Here is a 21,262-nt window from a genome sequence, read left to right on the forward strand (position 1 = left end):
GCATGGGGAGGCCCTGGCACAGGGTGCCCAGAGCAGCTGTGGCTGCCCCATCCCAGAAGTGTCCAAGGCCAGGTTGGAGAGGGCTTGGAGCAACCTGAGATAGTGGAAGGTGTCCCTGCCCATGGCAGAGTGATTGGAATGAGGTATCTTCAAGGTATCCTCCAATCCAGATTATCCTATGGTTCTATGGTAATAAGCAAATTTTAAGCACTGCATTAATTTGGCTCCAAAGTCTGCCAGTTTTGTTCCCCAGGAGACAAGGGAACACAGTTGTCCTGCTCTCTGGTGGAGACAAAAAAAACAGATGACCTCTCATTTGGTGTAAGTTTCACCTGGAGAAGCATCTTTTTTAACAGCTCAGTGCCCAGTGAGCGAAAATGTTCAACCACTTTCCCCTCTGAACCTGCTCAGGACTTACTAGCAGACTAGCAAGGGAGACAAAACACTACCTCGATGGTCACCAGCTAAGTCCAACACTGCTCCTGCAGCTTCATGAGCTCCTCCTGCTGTGCCCTGGTTTGTGAGGATGTATCCATTTGCAGAGTTTGCAGAGGAGGTCACCACTCGGACCATGGTGACAGTGGGAGCTTGCTGAACGACGTGGATGGCGTGGCACGAGGGCTGCTGAGAAGTCACTATGGATGCTGGCATGTAGGCCACTGGTTTGGCCACCAGGGTGGATGGTCGGGGAGGAACAGCCATAATCACTGGCTGGGCACTCACTGGAGATCCTGAACGGAAAAGAGAAGCACACATTAACAGGAGAGGTAAAAAGACTCACATTTATTTCATCTGTGCACTTTCAGTCTACTCAGTGCTTCAGCACTGGCAGAAATGGAGGCAGAAACAAACAAACAAAAGTATCAGCTTCAAACTTCTCACTATTCTGTAAAAAACTTACTTGTCATCTGAGCACATTTCTGTGAATAAAAGCCACAATAAACATTAGGAAATTATCCCAAACCAAGCTTTCCTTAATGAGCTTTGCCTTCCAATCTCACCCTCCACCCCAGGTCAGCAGAGCTGACAAGCAGATATTTACCAGGCCCTGGCCACAGCACCAGAGCTTGGTGTAGCCAAGCTGATCTTATTCAGAGGCTGGCAAATGACAGCAAGTGAGCTGTCATGGTGCTGCCATGGCTACTTCTGCTGTCAGATCTTTACAGCCACCTAGCTCAAGGTTAGATCAGCTGTCTCTACACATTCTGCCCCTCGGCCAAAGAGGAGTAAGAAAAATGGTTTGAAGTTGTACTTGCACTGTCAGTCTCTAACAACAAAGTGGAAAGAGAGTCCTGGATCCTCAAAAAAAAGAAAACCACTGCAGAAGCCTTCCTGTGGTGTCCTCAGCATGGCACATGGGGCAAGTGACCAGCCAGCCTCTGGAACAAGAGCTACTCACCGGGTGCACTCTGGGAATACCGATACTCTGGAACTGAGGCTAACTTTGACCCAAAGTCGTGATCGTGTGGAATGGGTGAGCCCTCCCGTGACAGGCACTCTGGAGTCTGTAGGCCACTAGAGTGAGGGGACAGCAGGCCAGGGTGAGTAGGGGAGGCAGGAGCACTCCTGAAACACCAAAACATAGTGTTGGCAAGTGCAGATGCATTTTGACCACAAGACAGCAGCAGAGACCCAGAGTTATGTCCAGCACAGGATTCTCTAGGAAGGACAGCCTTTACTCCACACTACCCACTGCAGTCCTGCTGGAAAGAGCTGAAAATTACACAGGGACCCCACAAACACTCCAGCTCCAAATACTGCTGTGTTATTCCTTGCTGAAGGAAAGTGGACCCTTCAGAGTAGGGTTAACATTTCATTGTTAGACCCACTACTGACAGAGAATCCCCAAATGCTGCACACTCTCATCGGTTTTATAATTCCAAGTCATTCTTGAAGAACCTATGTCAGAGTCTGAGAGTGACAGGGAGAAGAAGATTCAAGCAGAGGCAAGTGCCTGGCCCTGCAGATGCTTACAGAGCAGTTGCTTCCCCTTCTCCCTCTTGCCTCCTTCCCCAACCACCTGGTTCCCACCTCTGGTCCCAGACACGTGAGGAACTGTACATTTCTTTAACGACAAACCAGAATAAAGAGCTGAAAAATTCTCCTTGTGTTTCCCCCACATTTTAACAGATAAAGCAGGAGGTGTGGGAGGAATGTTCCCTGAAACTGCTCCAGCTAATGCTGAATTCCAAGTCTTCTCCTCACAGCTACAGGGCCCAAAGAAGCTGTCATTGCACAAGGCAGTGGAGCTGACTGGAGCAGCCACACAGAACTCCCGTTGCTTCACTGCTGACAACCACCATCAACCTGATTCTCCCTATAGGAGAGTGTTTTAAATACCACAGAAGTTATTCCCACTATGATCTAATCCATATCTAAACACAGCTTTCCTGAAATCAGAGATTGGCATCTGAAAACACTCACTCCAGTGATAACTGCTTTGAATTTCTTTGAAATTATGCCAAAACAGATACGTTATTTGATGCATTTTTGCAGTTTGATTCTGGATTTTTTTTTTTTTGTTAATCACTTAAGAAGTCAGAACAATTTTCAGATTAGGCCTCAGGACTAACTATATCACCCCTCAAACTACAAACAGAAGCAAAGTTTACTCACTGTACTTCAGGAGAAGTTCTAGCTTATTTTCTTTGTAATGAGTTTGGCAGAGAGATGAGAGGAAACTGAAGTTACCTGGAGGAGAGAGGCCCAAAAGGTGTTCGGAAGCAGGACACTCCTCTTTGCCTTCTTTTTCTAAATGCTTGTTCTACAAGTTTGGCTTCAGAGGCAGGGTCAATTCGCCAAAAGGAGCCCTTTCCAGGCTCCTCTTGGGAGCGTGGGACTTTAATAAAGTAACGGTTCAAGGAGAGGTTGTGCCGAATGGAATTCTGCAGGAAGCAGAGGAATGAGGTGATTATTTTGCCATGAAGAAGTATGTAATGAAGACAAATGGGCTGCACCACACAGCTTGGAAAAGATAAAGCCACACTGCCAGAATCAGTGTTGAAGGTAGAAACAAGTCACTCAACTCACACAGCTCCAAAGTCACAGGAGAACAGCAGGAGAACACCTGGGGGAAAGCGTCAGAATTTCTCCTAACCAAGCTGAAAGATGGGTTTGCTTGGTACTAACCATTACTTAAATATATCTGGAGACAAGCAGAGCAGTGACTTCTCTGTGGAAAGCCATGAAAGCAGAGCTTTTGCTGAGGCAGGGGGAAATCACTGTAAACCACATCAGAACTCCCTCAAAAGAGAGGCTTTATTCTCGGCAAGCGGAAAAAGTTGCCTGAGCCTGTGCTAACTGCTCACCTGCCAAACGATTACCAGAGTGCCCAAACATGCCCTAGAGGACACTGCATCTCACAGTAATCACAATGCAAGGCAGCCAACATGCCCTCAGCCAGCTCTGGGAGGAATCCATGAGCTCTGTAGATGATGACAAGACTGTTTATCCTTTCCATTGCAACAGCCCAACTCTTACAGGGTGCAGCACTGCCTTTTGGGCTGAGGAAGGGCTCAGCAAGCCTCCATGTGCACAAACTCATCCCTCTTCCACTTTCAAAACAAAACAAAAGCTTTTCTAGTAAGTTTAGACAATCTCTTCACTGGTGAAGCCTTACAATGCCATTGGAGGGGAGAGAAAAAGGCAACTTCACTCCCTGCTGAAATGCAGCTCTCTGAAGCAGGATGCAGCAACTGGTTCACAAAGCACCACTCTGCCGAGCAGGTTAGGGCAGGAAGTGAATTCCACAATTAATTAGAACTGCAGGGAAAAGCCAGGGAGGCTTTTATTCCAACTGCACTCAAAGTGCACCAAGCAGTTCTGCTCCTGCCAGTTGCACACAGTGAAATCAGCAGCTGCAAGAGCCTTTGCAGCTGTATGAGTGTATTACATTCAAATGCCAACACCCATGGCAGAGGTGTGATGCCAAGAAAAAGTCTGAAAGCAGGTGGAGTTGAGGTTCCTGAAACTTTGGAAGCAGCCCTCAAGTGAACACTGAAGTTTGATTTAGCATGTGTTAACTACTTCCAAACTCTCCTCTGAAGCTGGTCAGGTTTCCTTGAGTACCACAAGGAGTGCATGGACTCCCAGTTTCCCAAGCTCCCACTCAAATTCAGAACTTGCAAACTGTGACTTAAGCAATGCAGTTGATAAACTGGGAAAACCAAAACATCTGTAATGATTTAAGGTGCTATGATTAAAAACTGAAGCCTCAGTTTTAGGTTGGATATCCTGTGTTTGGAGAAATCATGCCAAAGATGAGGTGAAGGATTAAGCAAGTGTCTGGGCAGAGGAGTGACTGATAGCAAGGATTTAGGGAAATGCAAAATGAAAGACACATGACTACAGCATTAAAAGAGGAACCAGAGAGCCCAAGAGTAACACACTACATTGCCCTACAAAGTATTCAAAAAACCCCAAACTAATCACCCACAAACGAACTAGTCAGCTTGTGTTAAACAAATTCACTCTGGGAACAGTCAAAGCAGCTCTATTCCCAGTGCCCCAAATCTTTAATAAATGCATTTCAAAGCAGATAAGCCATGCCAAAGTAGTTTAAAAGCTTGTCAGTGTCAAGAACTCACCTGCCAGCCCTTGTCAGCAGTCCTGTAATATGGATAATGCTTGGTAATGTGGGCATAGATCCCACTTAGTGTTAATTGCCTGTCCTGTGCTGAAGATATAGCCTGCACAATTAGCTGAGCATAAGAATAGGGTGGCTTGGATTCATCCTAAGCAAGAAAAAAACCAAACAAAAATTTAGTCACTAACAAAGAATTCCTACACTGCAGTGTACCACAACCCAAACTTAAAAAGCACATTGGGCTGTTAATTTTCACTGATGCCAAGAGAGCAGCAGGGCAGCTAAGAGAGCATCAGCTCTCCCTTTGCTGTCTTATGCTGCTACCACCCCATTTAGCACAAGCATTTGCGTGCAAACAGAGCTACAAGTCAGATGAAAATATCTCCTTCCATCTCTCCAAAAACACACATAAACCCCAACTTCAATCTGATTCCATTCCCCACACATGCTTACAGCAGCACAAGGAAAGGGGTCAAGACAGGCAGTTAGAATCAAGAAACAGAGTATAGGTAAATTCACTGCTTTCTGTGTTCTTGAATTAAAGCCTCCAGTTCTGCCCAGCTACAGCTCTACTCTGCTAGAAAGGTTTCAGGCAGTATGTTATCAGCCCTCCTCCCAGCAACAAGCCCAACATGAAACCTGATCCCATCCCTTCCCTTCTCCAGCAGATTTGTTTCATTCTAGGAACTTTAATTTGTTTGCTGGATCTCATATTTCCAACTCTTTGCATTACTCCATCAAGAACAACCCTTCTTGTCTCAAGGGAGAATTAAGTCTACAAAAAAAGCCATCTAGCAGTGTGCTCCTCCACCCAAGCCCAAATCAGGTGGTTTTGGATATGGAACTTTTAACTTTGATCTGAAGATCACCTCACCAAAATTACATTTTATCATTCTAACTAAGTTATTTTTTAATCTAAATTCCACTTGCTACTCTCCTCGTTTAACACCTACTTGGCGGGCCTTCATGTTTCTTTTAAAGTCTGACTACAGATTTCTCATGACAAGGATCTGGCTTCTTCCCCTGCTTCTGCTTTCTCCAGCTGTGTTTTGCAAAATACCATTAATTAAAAGAAGAAAATGAGATGTTGAATTTTATGTGCCTCTTCTTTATGGGATCTTGATTTATCAAATAAGCAAAAAAATTATTCCTGCTTAAACCCTTTAGTGAGTGATTTGAATACATTTTGGGCAACTAATCGAGGAGAGACTACCACCAAGCCAAGGACAGTTTGAAGTAATGACCTCAAACCCCTGGAGGACACTGTACACAGCACCTTTATGGCCAAGGTGTTCTCAAACCCCTTTTAACTCTAACCAGCAATATAGCCCCAGGTTTTACTAATCCACCCAAGGAGCACTGCTGGGTAAGAAACGTTTGTGTGAACCTTTGGGCTGTCCCCGCCAGATGCATCTGCCTGCTGCTCTGATGCTGCCTTTGCCGCGTACTCTGCTGCCAGCTGCAGATCCGAGGTAATGTTGTGAACAAAACGATATCCTGAGGATCCAGCACCACGTGGACTGGCTGGGCAAGAGTTGGGAACACTGGAGAAGGAAGAAAAAAAAAAAAAAAAAAAAAAAAAAAAAAAAAAAAAAAAAAAAAAAAAGGAAAGAAATACAGTTGTTATTTCATTTATTACCAAGGCACGCAGTTCTTACTCTCGAAGGTACAGTAAAGCTCTCTGGTCATGGAGAAGCAGATGCAATGGCCTTACTTTTGCCCCTGTGGCTTATCCAAAGCTCAGACAGACTGAGGAAAAAAAACCACCAGAGATAAAACTGGAATCTCTACAAAATCCTGACACTCCCTGCCATATACACTTTATGCAATCACAACAGAGCAGTGTTTGAAAGTATTAAACAACTCCTTTGTGTTCAGAGAAGCACTTAAACAACATACAGTGTATTAGGGATGAATATTTAAGTAAATGAATAGTTTGTTATTATGACTTGTTAAGCAACAACACAACAATCTCCTCGTAACACAGATCACATTTAATCAATCTTTCTAACAGACAGTTCTGCAGCATCAGAACTGAAGCACCCAGAGCAGAGATTTGCCATGAAGGTCCCTAACACCACATTTGAGCTTCACAAGACCGTGCCCTGATACCACACAGCTGGAGACAGGCATTTCCCTGATTCACCCCACGCTCATGCAGCCAGCAAAGGGAAGTTGCACTCACAGCCTACACACAGAGGTAACCCAACATCAGTTTTGACTGGAAAAGGCACATTCAGAGTGGCAGGGCCACCACAAGATGGCATTACAGGAACGGCGACAGCACTGCAGGCTCTGAAAGGTGATAAAACGCTACAAACACATAAAAGGGGGCTACAATTTGCAATATCACTCAGGCACGCAGAAATGAGTGCTACAAGATGAGAACTAATTAGAAAGGCTTGTCTACGGATCACACGTCTTTGATTTGTAGGGTTGGAAGAATCAAAGAATGGTTTGGATTGGAAGAGACCTTAAAGATCACCTTGTTCTGACCCCCTGCCATGTACAGGGACACCTTCCACTGCACCAGGTTTTTCCAAGCCCCATCAAACCTGGCCTGGAAGGATGGGAGGAGAGGGACGAGTCTGGGAAGCTGAAGTTCCCTTTTTCTGTCTCTCCCTTGTCCTGTGCTGTCCAGAAATGAGGGATTCAGTGCCAGAACAGCAGGCTGCACAGCCAAATCCCAGGATTACAAATGTCTTCTAGGAGCAGAGAAACAGTAAACAAGAAAGCAAACCAATACACAGAAGATTTACATAGCAAAACAAGCAGTTCAAATTGTTTGAAAAGATGCAAATTGAAGCTCACAGCTGGAACCAGAATTCAGTAAAACTGGCATAAACAATCCTCTTACTGCTGAAATGCCCAATAACTGACACAATCAAATGCTGAGACTCATCAGAGCACTGCACCAAATGCTGTATGAAAAAACACAGAACATGGTCCCTTCCTCAAAAAGTGACTGGACAGCTTCCCCCACATACAGACAGGGATGCAGATAGAACTCGTGTTTGCTCAGTGGGGAATAACTTGGGTGCAGAAGCAATTTGTCAGTGTAAGAAATGACCATTTCCTACCACAGTCCAGCCTGTAAACTGAGAAGTGCTGCTACTCCTTGTGGTGTGTCTGCAAATGGCTGCAGTGCTGAGCTCAGCACAACCCAGACTGGCTTCTTTCAAAAGTGAATTACAGAATAGGAGGGCTGGGGGGCAGAGAAAAGGCAGCAGAAATATCCAGTCACAACAAACCCTTGCAAAAGGGAACCAAGCTCACCCCTGCCCCATATACCAGCCTTGTACAGCACCTGATAACCCTTTCAGTGCCCACAAACAGCCCTGGGCATTAATGGGTGATGCTGTTCAAGAGCACAGTAGAAGGTAAAGCTTTCAGGTACTGCAAGGCTAAAAAGGTTGATGAGCCCATACTTATAGACTTCCCTTTGCCAGAGATAAAGGCATTTCTTACCCAGCCTTTCAAAGAGCAGAGATCGATTTGTGCAGAAAAATGAATGAAAATTTGCTGCTCCAAGCTTTGGAATTGGGTAATACCAAACCACAGAAGACACTCTTGATGTCGTAGTATTCACATGAGGAGCTGGTGAGAATTTAATTATTCTGCTGTCATTTTTCAATAGCTTCTTCACATACACACTTCTTATAATGTGCAGATAATTACAACTGAAAGCCATTTTCATACATGAAACAATGACAAACCAAAAACACAGTGATTATTTTTGTGTTTGGCACCCGAGCAATTATCGTAACACACGGGCTAGAAATGGAATAGGATGAAACAAAGTTCTCTGATTTTGTTATTTGTCTGCAGAAATACACAAACAGCAAACCACAGAGACAGAAGCCAAAACTCAGGACAAAGATATCGAAGAGAGAAAAATTCTCCAATAAATCCATGCTCTACAGAGCTGTATTTCTTGCTTTTTCTTTTACTTTTTAATAAATACATAAATAAAAATAGATAAAAGAATTTATTCCTTTATTCAAGATTAGCAGAGCAAGGAACTCAGTTTTTGCCTCTCCAGCTCGAGCTTCTGAATTTTAAGTACGATCTCTTGCTTAAAAAAAGCAAACAAAAAGGGAGAACCCCATCCCTTGCAGGACTGTGATTCTCTGGAGTGTTGACAAACCCCCTCCAAACTAAAGTGTTAATAACTTGTAGAAAAGCCAGGCTCTGCCAGCAGATATTCACTGAAGGACATGATCATGATCATCCCCTAAAAAACAGCTGCCCCTTGAGACAGCCACAGAAATAGCCAAAGATTTGGAAGAGATACTAATCTTTTATCAGAATGAAGCCCTTTTGTCCAGGTAGATCTGCTTCCTTTCAGCCTGGATCAGTGATCAAACCAAGAGATGTGGGGACAGAACAAACACCAGCTTTAGGCACTCCATGCACAGACAGGGTAACACAGGCTGCTGAGTGTTCAAGCTCTCAGTCAATCATCACAGCCCTTCAGAGGGGAGGCAGAAAGAGCTGACTGCTGGAAAAAACAAGGAGACACAATCTGTTCGCCTCCCAACATGGGACAGAAGGAGTGAAGAAACAGTTTTACTAAAAATACCCCTCTGAGGGTTAAGTTAAAATTAAACATTAGTGCAGTCAAAAGAAAACAAGCAAACACAATGCAGTGACATCAGTTTCCTGGAGTTCCTGGAATTCTCCTCACCACCCAAAGCCAGGGGCTGGCTGGGGATGCTTGCATGCACTCACACCCCCTTTAAAAATATTATGAAACAAAGAGTTTTCCCTACAAACACCTGTTTGTCCTATAAAACAAAAAAAAATCAACTGCAAGCAGAGTAATAATGATTTGTTGGATATTAACACAGCATCAATACTTGGCCATAACTTGATCCACGTTGATACTATAACCTTTCACTGAGAAAAGCACAGCTAGGTCTGCAATTTCACCCTGCTCTGACATCCTGCCACACTGCCGTGATCCATGCCCACTGTCCATGCTGGCAAACTTAGCTTACAAGCAATCCAAGCTAATTTGGGTTAAGCTTGCTTGTTACGGAAGAGAGCATTTTGGAGAGGAAGCAAGTGTTTTACACCACTAAAGACACACAGAGCATGGAAGCAACCCAGCTGCAGTTACCCACAGTCTTAATCCCACGGAACCATGGTTAATGCTCCAAGTGCCAAAGATCTTTGATAGCCACTGAGGATTCAGCATCTCAACTTGAAACAGTGACTGCAGGCAGCCACTGAGCCACAGTTCTCTAAACACCATGCTGAGAACTCAGCTTTAGAATCAGACTACAAGCACGTGCTGAATCACACCAGTCCTCTGCAGCCTGTTTTCCATTTCAGACTTAACCCTTCTTTGGCAGGAGGGCCAGAAAGATGAGGGCTGAAGGCAGTGTCTGCAATAACATGTACCCATGGAAGTGGCAGGATGCCTTTTAAACACCGGGCTTGAACGTTCTTTGTAACACACCACGATTCACTTTCAACTCCTGCCAAGAGGAACCCAGCCTGTAAGTTCACAGCACTTGCTAGGAGTAATTAACTCTAAGCTGCTGGAGAGTGTGTACAATGTGCTGCACTGCTATTGGAATGTCCACAATCAGTTTGTTTAACCAAAGAATTAGTCTGCAAAAAAAGGACGTACCACTGTGTGCATGGTGCATTCGCACGAGGACACCATGTGTTGCTTGTCTACTCTTATTAAAAAAAAAAAAAAAAAAAAAGCGAAAGGAGAAAGGATAGAGGAGATCCAGAGAAGGTACTGACAGGGATAAGTAGGATAATTGGAAATATGGATTTCATACAAGAAAAAATTGTTTAAGACAGAAGCTGAAGTGCTAAGTGACAGAGCTATAAAAACAAAGCCAAGAGGAAGTGTTTAGCTCCCGGCCTCTTGCACCAGAAGAGACGGTGAGCACAAAATGAAACTAAGCAGCACGTCCAAAACAATAGAAAGGGCTTCTACTTCTGTGGCTACACTGTGCAGTGACATGCTGTTAGACAGGGCTGATGATAAAGTCTGTGTGAATGGAAAAGGACAGTACACAAGTTCTCGGGGAAAGGGAAAGACAGAGAAGCCATCAGGGGCTTTAGAAGACATAGCCAGGAAGGCTCTGCTCCAAGGCAGTCTCCTGTCCAAGAAAATGGAGGCAAACTACACCTAAGTCAGCATTACTCTGTTTTCTGTGTTCTTATATGATCCCCAAGATGCCCATGTCTGAGGCAGAGTGCTGCTAGAGGGATCTGTTCCCTGGGCACACTGAGATTCTCACATAAAGGTTTTCACAATGTCTCACTACTAGGCACGTTTTATGGACTAGGGGGTAATAAAAATAAAAATGGAGCAACAAGTACTTACATTATTTATTTACGGTCATATTACAAGTCTGTGAACAATCTGGAAGCCAAAACACTCCCAAATTCCAGTGCCAACTTCCCCAGAAGGAAAGGCAGTGGCAGAAAGCAGGAAAGTTGCCCTATTACTCAATCGAGGGATCAAGCTATGGAGGCTAAATTTAAAATCAGGTATATGGAAAAACAATCTATCCTCTTTATGACAAAGAGGAAAGATTATCTGGAATCCCATAAAAAATTGTTCACCTGACTTGGAATCTGCACTGCTAAAGAAGAACAAAACCATTGCTGGTTTAGGATATGGCACACACATGGTAGTGCCTTTGTAAAACTCCCACGTGCACATTTGTGAAGCACGTACAGACACACAGCAGGGGTAAGAGTTACAGCCTTGGCAACGCTGCCAATATACAGATTCCAGTCTGACTGGGCATTTTTTAAGCCTCTGTTGGGTACAGAAAAAAAAAAAAAAATCACAATTTGTTAAAATCCTCCCCAGTCTCTTCCTCGAATGCAAGCTGGAGGTGTGTTGCCCTGGGCACAAGGACTGTGGTTAGAGAAACAGCATAAAGCTCTGCCTGCCCCAATACTCCACTTCATGAGCCCACAAAAAGGGGCATGAAGACACAGGGACGCTTTTTATGTGCAATAAGCAAGAATTAGGTCAAAGTACAGCCCTTGGACTTGCGAAACAAGCCTTTCCACGATACACCAATCAGCAAGAATGGCTGAGAATCCTCCACTGCTCTCACCTTCCCCAGCCTAGCCCCAAAATCGTAACTCAAAGAAAGGCAAGTCCTTGCACGTTGTGTTTCAGACAGGTTTCAGAAGCAATCACAAGCGGTGAGACTGCCAAACCAAGCTGGATTTTGATGTGAAAGGAGAAATCTGAGAGCTACCCTGCCTGCTTAATGCTGAAGAAAACCAAAGCTGTCGAACAAGCCACAAGTGAGAGAAAGTGAGCTATCCACGAAAGGTGAAATTGTTGTTACTCGTCAGTGCTCCAGTGGTTCCCCTGGAAAGGAAGTGACTTCACTCCAACTGTGGATTCAGTGAATATTTTATACTCATTGGGGAAGAGGAAGTGCTCCTGTAGCTGGTGACATCTGCAATCCTTCCTCCAGCACACAGCTTGGCACATCTCCTCTAGCACACAGTCCATTATCTACAATAAACATGCGTAGGAGCTCCCCAGCCCAGCAGAGACTGTTGCTTCTCTTATGTGATGTATATGCATCACTCTCCTTGGCTTGTGGTTTGGAGACTCGGGTGATTAAAAATAATCACCTCTCTGTCCAACTGTGGGAGTTGCCTGAGCTGTGCATTCTGCCTGAGTGCAGGAAGTAATGTATAACTGAGACGATGCAAAAGAGCTGCAAAAAACCTGCCTTGGAGCTCTTCAGCAGCGTTTCAGTTCAATGGCTCAGAGTGCTCTGGGAAGAGGCAAAGCCTGAATGAAATGGAGCAGGGAATATTTATGCATCCTGCTCCAGTGAGTGAATGCATCCAGTGAAGCCAGGCTTCATTCAGCTCCCCCCTACACACCTTCAGAGTAAATGTGCAAGTGCAGAGTAAATCCCAAGGGTTGTGAAACAGCAGTGCATGGTTATCCCAGAGCCTATAAAAAGCCTCCCCCCGCTTTTTCCCAGCCAAGACTGGATCAAAGCAGAGCCAGCATTTGCAGGTCTGCTGGAACATGGCTCACACAGACTCTTTGTCATGCTTTATGGAATAAGAGCTCAATACATAATTTATCTACTACACACGCCTGTGAAGTAGTAATTACACTATGCATGCATAAAAATCAGACAATGAATTTAAATGACCTGTTAAAGGCCACAAAACAAGTTGGTGGCTAAGTCAAGATAATTGCAGCTACCTCTGAGTAATCCACTATCAGAGCATGCAATGTGTTACTGATGTAATTTCTCTTAGTGAAAAAAAAGACCGTATGAAATCAAGCAATTCAGCTCACATCTGGTTTACTAATCAAACTTATAGAACAAAAGAAATTGATCTTTCATTATTTGTACTATTAACTACACTGTAAACTAGTTATCAACCCTTCTAGTAACAGCAAACATGGGCAGGCACATTAAGTGCTAACAGTTAAAATACAAATTTGGGTTCACACACAAATATTTTTAACAGTTTAGCTGTTAACACTGAACCTCACCAGGCACTTTTCAAGCAGTGGTTCTCGCAGGGCCTTAAAGACTCTTACTCCTACATGTCAAAGCAATTCTTTTACTGATAAAGACTGCGTTTGTGAGCTAAGAATCAGTGCCCTTTCTGTGAAAAAACCCAAACAAGTATAAGACAAAACGTTCAAGCCCAAAGTTATTCTAGTCCAGAGATAAGCCAGAAGTAGCAGTTGTAAAATATAAATAACAATACCGACCTCCATAGTAGGACATGGTATTTCTCTATTGTAGTGTGTGTATATATCTATATATCTCTATATATATCCCACTGAGAACATAATTGCTATTTAGAATAGGGAAGCAAGTACAAAGAAAGAATTTCATTTTCATAAATATGAAAACCACCCCATCTCTGAGGGGCAAGGCTGCAGAGAGAGATGCTATTTGGTAAACTGAGTTAAGTTACTGCTACAGGGCCATTAACAACGGACTATAGTGAAAAGAAACTAAACACTGTAAATCTGAACTCCAACTCAGCAAGACTTTGAGACCAGGAATAGAGTCCTGCATCACACTTTATCTCTGTAGATCTGTTAATAATCCAAGCACAAACCACTCTGCGGACTGGGTTTCAACGCAGAGTCACACACATGTAGATATTGTAGATATTGCTTTGCAGCATAGGTGAGAAGCTTTGTGGAACCACTGTCATTCAAAGAGGATCCTCCAAATTCAAGGTGCAGAGGCTTAAAGCCATGTACCGACAGACGGTTCCTTAGCTCCTGAAATTCTGACTCAGTTTTATCTCCTGAAAAGTAGAGCTGAATTCAACCAAATCCCACATGATTTTTACAGAGCTTTTCAATGCCTTCAACCTACTGAGGAGTGATTTGGTGCTACTCTGCCCTTTCATATGTTGTGTAAAATGGCAGGCTGCTTCTGCTGAGTTCTTAAAACCACAGTGGCCTTTTCCTTTCTGGAACATGCAAGTCTGATTTTTTTTTGAAAAGGAGTTTTGAACTCAAAGCACAAGAAATAATCCAGGCCTGTTTGTAACCCTCACAGCATGCTGCCAACCAACATTTTCCCTTACAGCTATACAACAGCACTCAAAACACATCCACACACAGCCCCTCCTGGAGACAAAACACCTAGCTGAAAAAACAGTGAGCACATTTCTCCCCAGGAATAAGCAGGAATCTTGCTTTGCAGAGCTGCTGAGGGTGGCAGGTTCAGTTTTGTTTAACTAAAGCTCATTCCCTCTCTAGGCACTGCACTTTGCAGAGGGAAAATAAATAGGCTGGAAAAAACCCAGGAGCTTGCAGGGGAGAACCTGCAGGGAAGTAAGCTGCAGTGTGAACAGGGAGGCAGAGCAGGGTTGGGGGTCAGGAGGGCAGGGCTAGATCTGGTAGGGGGAGTGCAGGTACAGCCCCTGCCCTACACCAGGGCGGAGGCAGGAAAAGGGGGCCAGGAGCCACTTTCCAAAAAGGAAATTTCACCCTGCGCAGGATTTCCAAACTGCAATAATTTTCCATGGGCCAATCAGGGAGGAGCAAGGCAAACGCACCAAATTAGGAAAGTAAATACTAGAAGGGGGAGAGGAAGGAGGAGGAGGAGAACCCAGCAACCACCTCCCAAAGCCAGCAGTGGGAGAGGGGGCTGAGTTTCAGGCTTATCCCCCCCAACCCTCCCAGCTCTGCCTCTGGGAAGGAGGAGAGGACACTGTGCCAGCCTCACCCAGCACTGTGAAGCCACCAAGACAGCAGAGAGCTGCCCTGGAAGTCAGATGGCCAGAATGCATAGCTACAGGCTCCCAAAGGAGCATTCCCTTCTCAGGCAGAAACACCCAAATCACTTCCCACAGCCCGGCCCACAGGGGAGAGCTGCAAGACCCTGCTGGGGGAGAGGAGAAGGCTGAAGGGGCTGAGCAGGGATGTTTACAAACGTGTCAGCCCCTCCTCTGTAAGAGGAACTCGGAAATGAAAGGGCTTCGGCAAGCGAAACCTCAGATGTCTTTTGAGGTTTTCTGAAGACTTGGCTGGATTAGCTTCTGCTCGAGACAAACGGATGCAATCATTAATCATCCTCAGTAAACACTGCGTTAGGGGCTGAGCACAATTCAACACTACTATTTCCACTTTCCCCTTATGCAAAAGAAACATTCTCAGGGAATCAAATATCAGTTGCAAGCATATGCCAGAGTCAAAAAATACAGCCTCTGTTAGTAACACAAACCACACTGTGCTGCTTTGCACAAGATGACTGAATGGAAACTAACTACCATATGTTGGCAAAGGAACCAACCCCCTCCCCTCCAAGCAACAAGCTTCATCTAAAAAGAGAAGGTTAAATATAAACTAAAAGCAGTCCCTGAACAGAGGACTAAAACCACAGCTACCTCCAGCCCCCTCTTTCTAGAATATCTGCACTGCACATCTGTGCAGCTCTGTAAGACGGTCGGAAAAACCCAAACAAGCCTCCAGATCATGCAACCCCAAACTGGCTTCAGTGTGACACTGAACTCTCAGTCTCAGCCATGCAGATTTGAATACTACTCACTGAATTAGTGCTGTCAGAAGAGATTTGCATATTATACCTTTTTGCAAATGTACAGACAAGAAAACCCAAAGGCTAATACTATTACCAGGCACACTCTTGCTATTGTGATGCCCACACGTTTTAAAATTCTAATACATCATCCTATACCATGAGTCTCCTTTACTTTATAAAACATACTTCAAGTAACAGATTTAACTTTAAAAGATTTCACTGAAATTCTGTAACCTCAACTCTCTGGCAAAAAGGAAAAAAATATTCCATACAGTGACTTGATGTTCAGCTTATTTCTACTGCACATCCACGGATCAGATAATTTACAAAACAGGATACTGGCCCAGATGTACATTTAGATTGCTACAGCCCCTCAGTCCATGGTCAGCATCGTACCCCCATTTCCTTCCATTCCCAGGAAACCACGTGCCAATGGCCACCCTTGTCCCTAACTTCAGATAACAGCAGCACCACCCAGCAACAACAGAATATTCCTGAGATAAAAATAAAACAGGCAGTCTTAAGATAGAAAGTATATGCCTGCTTTCTTTTCTCCATGCATATAGGTAGCTCTCAATAAATATTTCTAATTCCACTGCCAAAGATAGCCTCTATATGTAATTCTATAGTGTGAAACCAACACTCACGTTTACCCTTGAACCCCCTGAGCTCTTAAACAAGACCCTTGTACCCTACTGCCGGCCACCATAACGTTTTTTAGCAGTCTTCCATAATTCTGAACATCAGAGATTTAAGTAGTTCTTTTTAATGGGGCATTTCTTGCACCAAGGATACCAAAGCAAACGAGGCTGGCAGGCTGATGTCAGAGAAGATGTTTTTGAGGATTCACATCTTACCTGATAGTGCCTGTGGGGGATGGGAGGGGACTGACCACGCTCCGGAGATCCGGCTCCGGGATGTGGATCTTCAGAGGTGATATTTGAGGGTAAAGTGGCCGAAGGGGATGTGTTGAGGCTTCCTCTTTTACTTCCTCTTTATGGTATAAAGATGTGAACTGGATCTTTATAACCGTGCTAGGGAATCGGAAAGTACATCTGGAAAGGAAAAAAAGGGAAAAGTCAGTTTTACATATGATACTGAACGTATTTAAAAGGTTTTGTATGCAGTTGATGCATCATTAATTAATTCAAAGTCCACCATTCTCTACTGATCTTTCTGCCCAGTGTCTTGGGCAGAATTACTGATCATTCCTAAAGCTCTGTAAATACATCACAGTGAATCACGGGTCATCTAGAGATGAGATGCAAGCTGAAGGTTTGGGTAAGTTTCCTCAAGGCCATATATTCCATCAGTGACTAAGCAAGATGAACTCCTGTAACAACAAACTCTTGGGTTCCTGCAATGTATCAAGGACTAGGATCTATTTTTAATTAGCTCACTGCTCACATCTCAGGAAGATCCAACTCACTAGAAAGTATCAAACACCAAACAACAGGGAGCAAAACAGCCATAAAGTTCAGGTAGAGCAAGAGGCTCCAGGTAAGACCACAGAGCACTATTTAAAGACTTGTCTCTATATATTGTATAATTGATATCCATTTATATTTGTGCACATGATGTTAAAGGGTCATCTAGCAGGTTTCAGATTAAAATACATTCATTTAGAAGTGCCTCCCTTTAGGGCTACAGCTAGCAGGTTTAGAACAGGGCCCCTGCAAGCCTGTGGGGCCTTATTTCTTCTCTAAGTAATACTTCTTTCCAATTGTTATTTAGGAAAAAAAATAATCACACATCTACAAGTGCAGCCTTCAGGAGATGCTTGGAAATTCAAAAGGAAATAAGCACTGACATTTTCCATATTTGAACAGAAAGCTTTCTAATTTACAGTGTCTACAATGAGCACAGAGCTGTAAGAGCGAGTGTTCTGCAATTCTTCTTATTGCACTTTAATTAGACAATCATGTGCAATCAATACAAGCTTTCCAGGGATCATTTCACTGATACTAAGGTTAAAGCAGCAGGAAATAAAAACCAGGTTTCACCGTGGGAAAGGCCAGCAGAGCACAGTAATTGTGCTGGATTCCAGCATCTTGCCTATAGAAGGAAAGGAAGGGATTTGGGTGGTGTTCTAGCACTCTAAGTGCTGCTGTGGGCTGAGCAGAATTCTTTTAACCAGTGCATGATTGAATTCTATGAGGTACAGAACAAGGTGACAAGCAAGTCAACCTGTTTTTGTGACCACCTTATCTTAATACTGCTACTGACAGAAATGCAGCTCTAAAACACATTCACTTGCTCTTAGTTCTTTGGCACAAGCTGGTTGTGCTGTAAGGTAATGCTCAAAATTATCATTCAGGTATGGGAAGCTCATTCCCATCTCCCACCTCATCTCTCAAATGAGCTGGCTCAGCACTCAGTGGCTCACAATGGCTCTGCTAGTACAGCAGCAGTTTGCATTGCATTTAATTCACTTCAGAGGTCCTGCCACCTGCACTCATTAATGCATTAAATAAGAACATCATTGCTGGCAATGCAGCCTAATTGTGTTTATCTAACCCTTCTAGACAGGGTGCCCTGCAGACTGAACAAGAAGGCATAGTTCAAAACAGCAGGGTCTGTGCCTTGCAGTGTCTGCCAGCAGCAGGCACCAACCTCCTGAGATGAAACTGAAACAAGGATGTTGAGCCACTGCCCTGGATTTTAAGCTTTGTACTGCTACATGGATTTGCTTAAAGAGAAGAAGCTCAAAGTACATCTATTTGCAATGAGCATCACATGGACTAAGGCTCAAAACCAGTATGAGCAAAGCTTCATCGTTTCTCAAGCCCTTATCAGGGAAAAGCTGAGCTGCCTGTCACAGAGCGATGGAATTCTCTGCTGTAACACCAACTGCTCAGCATTTTCCAACACCTGAGTCAAGGACAAATCAGCCCCTGTTCAGCAGTGCTCAGTGCAATCCCAGCCTGCTGCTGATCAACAGGCCTGACTGCACAGAGCCCCAAGGCAGTTTTGCAGCCCTGCTGAGGCCAGGAGATCCCCCACTGCAGCCTCACAGCATAAGGAGCTCTATCCTACTGCCACTTATGTCTTCCTTTTCAGATGGACCCAGCAATGCAAGATCCAGATCTCTTTAATTGCTCTGAGGTGATGGTAAAGTAACTCCTTAACTCTACCCCACTTACCAATGCTGCAGCAATATTAGATAAAAAATGACACCTGCACCCAAACCACTGTGAGAGGCTGTCCCATCGGCCTGTGAGTGTGGGCAATCTCAAGAAAATCTGTTACTTGTCCAAAATCACGGATCAACCTGAGATGTGAAGTCTAAAGTAAGGCAGTAAAGTGCTGAAAAGGCCCATCCTGCAGTGCTCTTCCCTGCGAGCCTCCCCAGAGCCACCCGATCCAGCCATGTGATTTACCCGCAAGCTCAGCCTGCCACCAGGGCAGAGAAACAGAGCCCGCCTGGCCTGACTACACAAGCAAACAATTTGTTGGCTGCTGGGATTTTGTTTTTAGACAGACAGGCTTCCTAGTTCGCTGAAGCAGAACTCAGGATGTACAACCAGCTTTCATGGATTATGGTAACTAGCACGACCATGGATGGCCATTTTGTAAGGAAGCAGTCCCAGGAAAGCCAGGGAGTGAATATCTGCAAGGGTGCTCACAGCTTCAGAAAATCCTGCCCCTGCTCCGTGCTGCCTTCAGTACTGACACAGCCTGCAAAGCCCAAGCTGGGGGTAATGAAGCCGAATTTATGCTTTTCCTGATGTAAAAACCTTCGACCCAAGAAATGGAAATACGATGCAAAACAGATTGTAAATTCCTGCGGAACTCCGCCCTTCCCTTAGGGGTGAGAAGGTGCCCAGGATTAAGGTATTGTTCCAGTTCTATCACAACCACCACAGCAGTGCAAACAGGGGCACCAGCACAGCCCAAGCCACTGCTTCAAATCGACACAGCCTAATGCTGGGGAACCGTGTCAGTGAGAAATCACAAAAACATGATTTTGGAAGATCACTTTTCATTACTTTGAACCTGAATGCAATTTTAATAAGCTTTTCTATTGTTCCCTTAATTACCCTCTTTCCAGCCAAGAGGATAAACTTGAATTGTATCAGGTCCTATTTAAGAGTGAGGCACATTAGTGCAGGACTTAAACCTTTGAGAATTACACTTCCACAGAAGATAAGCAGGACGAGACAGACAACTCATGCAGAACTGAGCATGCATTCCTTAAGATTACTGTATATATTTCAGGTGATTTAAACTTGGTTATACTATTTGATCCATGTTGCATGATTCCTATCAAAGATGCAGTAACAATCTTTACTCCTGCTTAACATTTTCATTATGAGAAAAAGATCCATCTGAAAGCACAGATTAAACTCAATCTAAAAAGCATAATGAAGTTAACTGGTATTTCTAAGGGTGCCCAAGAGGCAATTCTTTCAAGCACCTCTGAAATTTCCAACTGATCAGATGGATGAATTAATGGTCTGCAAAATCTTTGGTGTTGTTGCCAGCAGGAAGAGCCTGCCTCAGTTACAGATCTGCTGAGTTTACTCAACAACCTGCTATAGACAGGTATGTGCTGCAATCAGTCCCTAGCCATAGAAATCATATGGACTGAAATCACACTTACAGTGTGGCACATACATCAATTCCATGTGGGAAAGACTTCTAATTTCTCTAGGATGCCTTGCAAGGCAGTGAGAATAGAAAGCTTTTTACTTTTTATTATTTTTTAACGTTTGTGTTAAAACTCAAAACACACAAACAAGCCTCCCCAACCTCCACAGAAACAATTCTTGCCTTCTTAGACTACAGGAAGGAGAGAGTCACAGAAAATGGACTGCTGGCTCCGTGGTGCCTGCTGGAGTGCACAGAATCCATGGCAAGTGGCTGAATGCATGCTATATATACACTGCGGACCGAGGGGGAAAGAACAGGAGTGCACATTCCACACATGGTTACAGTCACATAAAAGATGTTGCTACGGTTTTGTTTGCTTGTTTTACACAAGACAGATTTTTCCAAAAGTTTCCTGGGCGAGCTCCTCCCACTGACAGCACAGCTCCCATGCTATTAGGCATCCTTCATGTGGTGAACCAGTGACAGTGACCACAAGCATTTCATCTACATAAAGTCTGAAAATAAAGTGCTAGGAAACACTAGACTTTACATAAACAGTCACCCTACAGCAGACTTCAGGAAAGATGGTTAGGGGAAAAAAAACCCAACAAAATGACTGCATACCCTGCATGGCTCTATAAAAAGCAGACATTCTCCTCCTCCTCAAAGCACCTTTTACTCACAGATGCAAAGGGAAAGGAGATACGTTTGCCAAAACATAGTACCAGGTTCAATACAAGCTATTACAGTCACTGACTTCTTTGTTAAAGCACCCTGAGTGCTGTTAGCACCAAATGTCTTCTGCTAAGATCTGCTGCATGACAGCAAGAAAAGGCTATTTAAAGATTTTAAAAGGAGGTAGGAAACTGTGCTGGATTTATGCTTTTACATTTACACTGAGGAAAAGCACAGTGACAAAAGAAGACAAATCATGAGAAAGCCACAGTGAAAGAAACATATATATAAAATATACATATAACACACACCTATAAAATTTGGAATGATATTTATATATATTATGTTATATATATAAACATAATGT

The 21,262-nt window shown here is 44.0% G+C and overlaps 1 protein-coding gene across 1 annotated transcript in view; it reads right to left on the reverse strand.

The window, feature by feature from the left end:
• Positions 1-21,262, reverse strand: part of FOXK1 (forkhead box K1) — a gene marked incomplete at its 5' end in the record, with an annotated part of 56,541 nt that overhangs the window by 13,605 nt on the left and 21,674 nt on the right. The window contains 6 exons of the mRNA XM_083872477.1: positions 450-731; positions 1,400-1,566; positions 2,692-2,885; positions 4,587-4,733; positions 5,973-6,129; positions 16,485-16,682. Coding sequence (XP_083728603.1) covers positions 450-731; positions 1,400-1,566; positions 2,692-2,885; positions 4,587-4,733; positions 5,973-6,129; positions 16,485-16,682 — 1,145 coding nt within the window. The remainder of the gene's footprint in view (positions 1-449; positions 732-1,399; positions 1,567-2,691; positions 2,886-4,586; positions 4,734-5,972; positions 6,130-16,484; positions 16,683-21,262) is intronic.

Source organism: Zosterops lateralis (genome assembly GCF_965231275.1).
Source record: "Zosterops lateralis genome assembly, chromosome: 15".
Lineage (NCBI taxonomy): Eukaryota > Metazoa > Chordata > Aves > Passeriformes > Zosteropidae > Zosterops > Zosterops lateralis.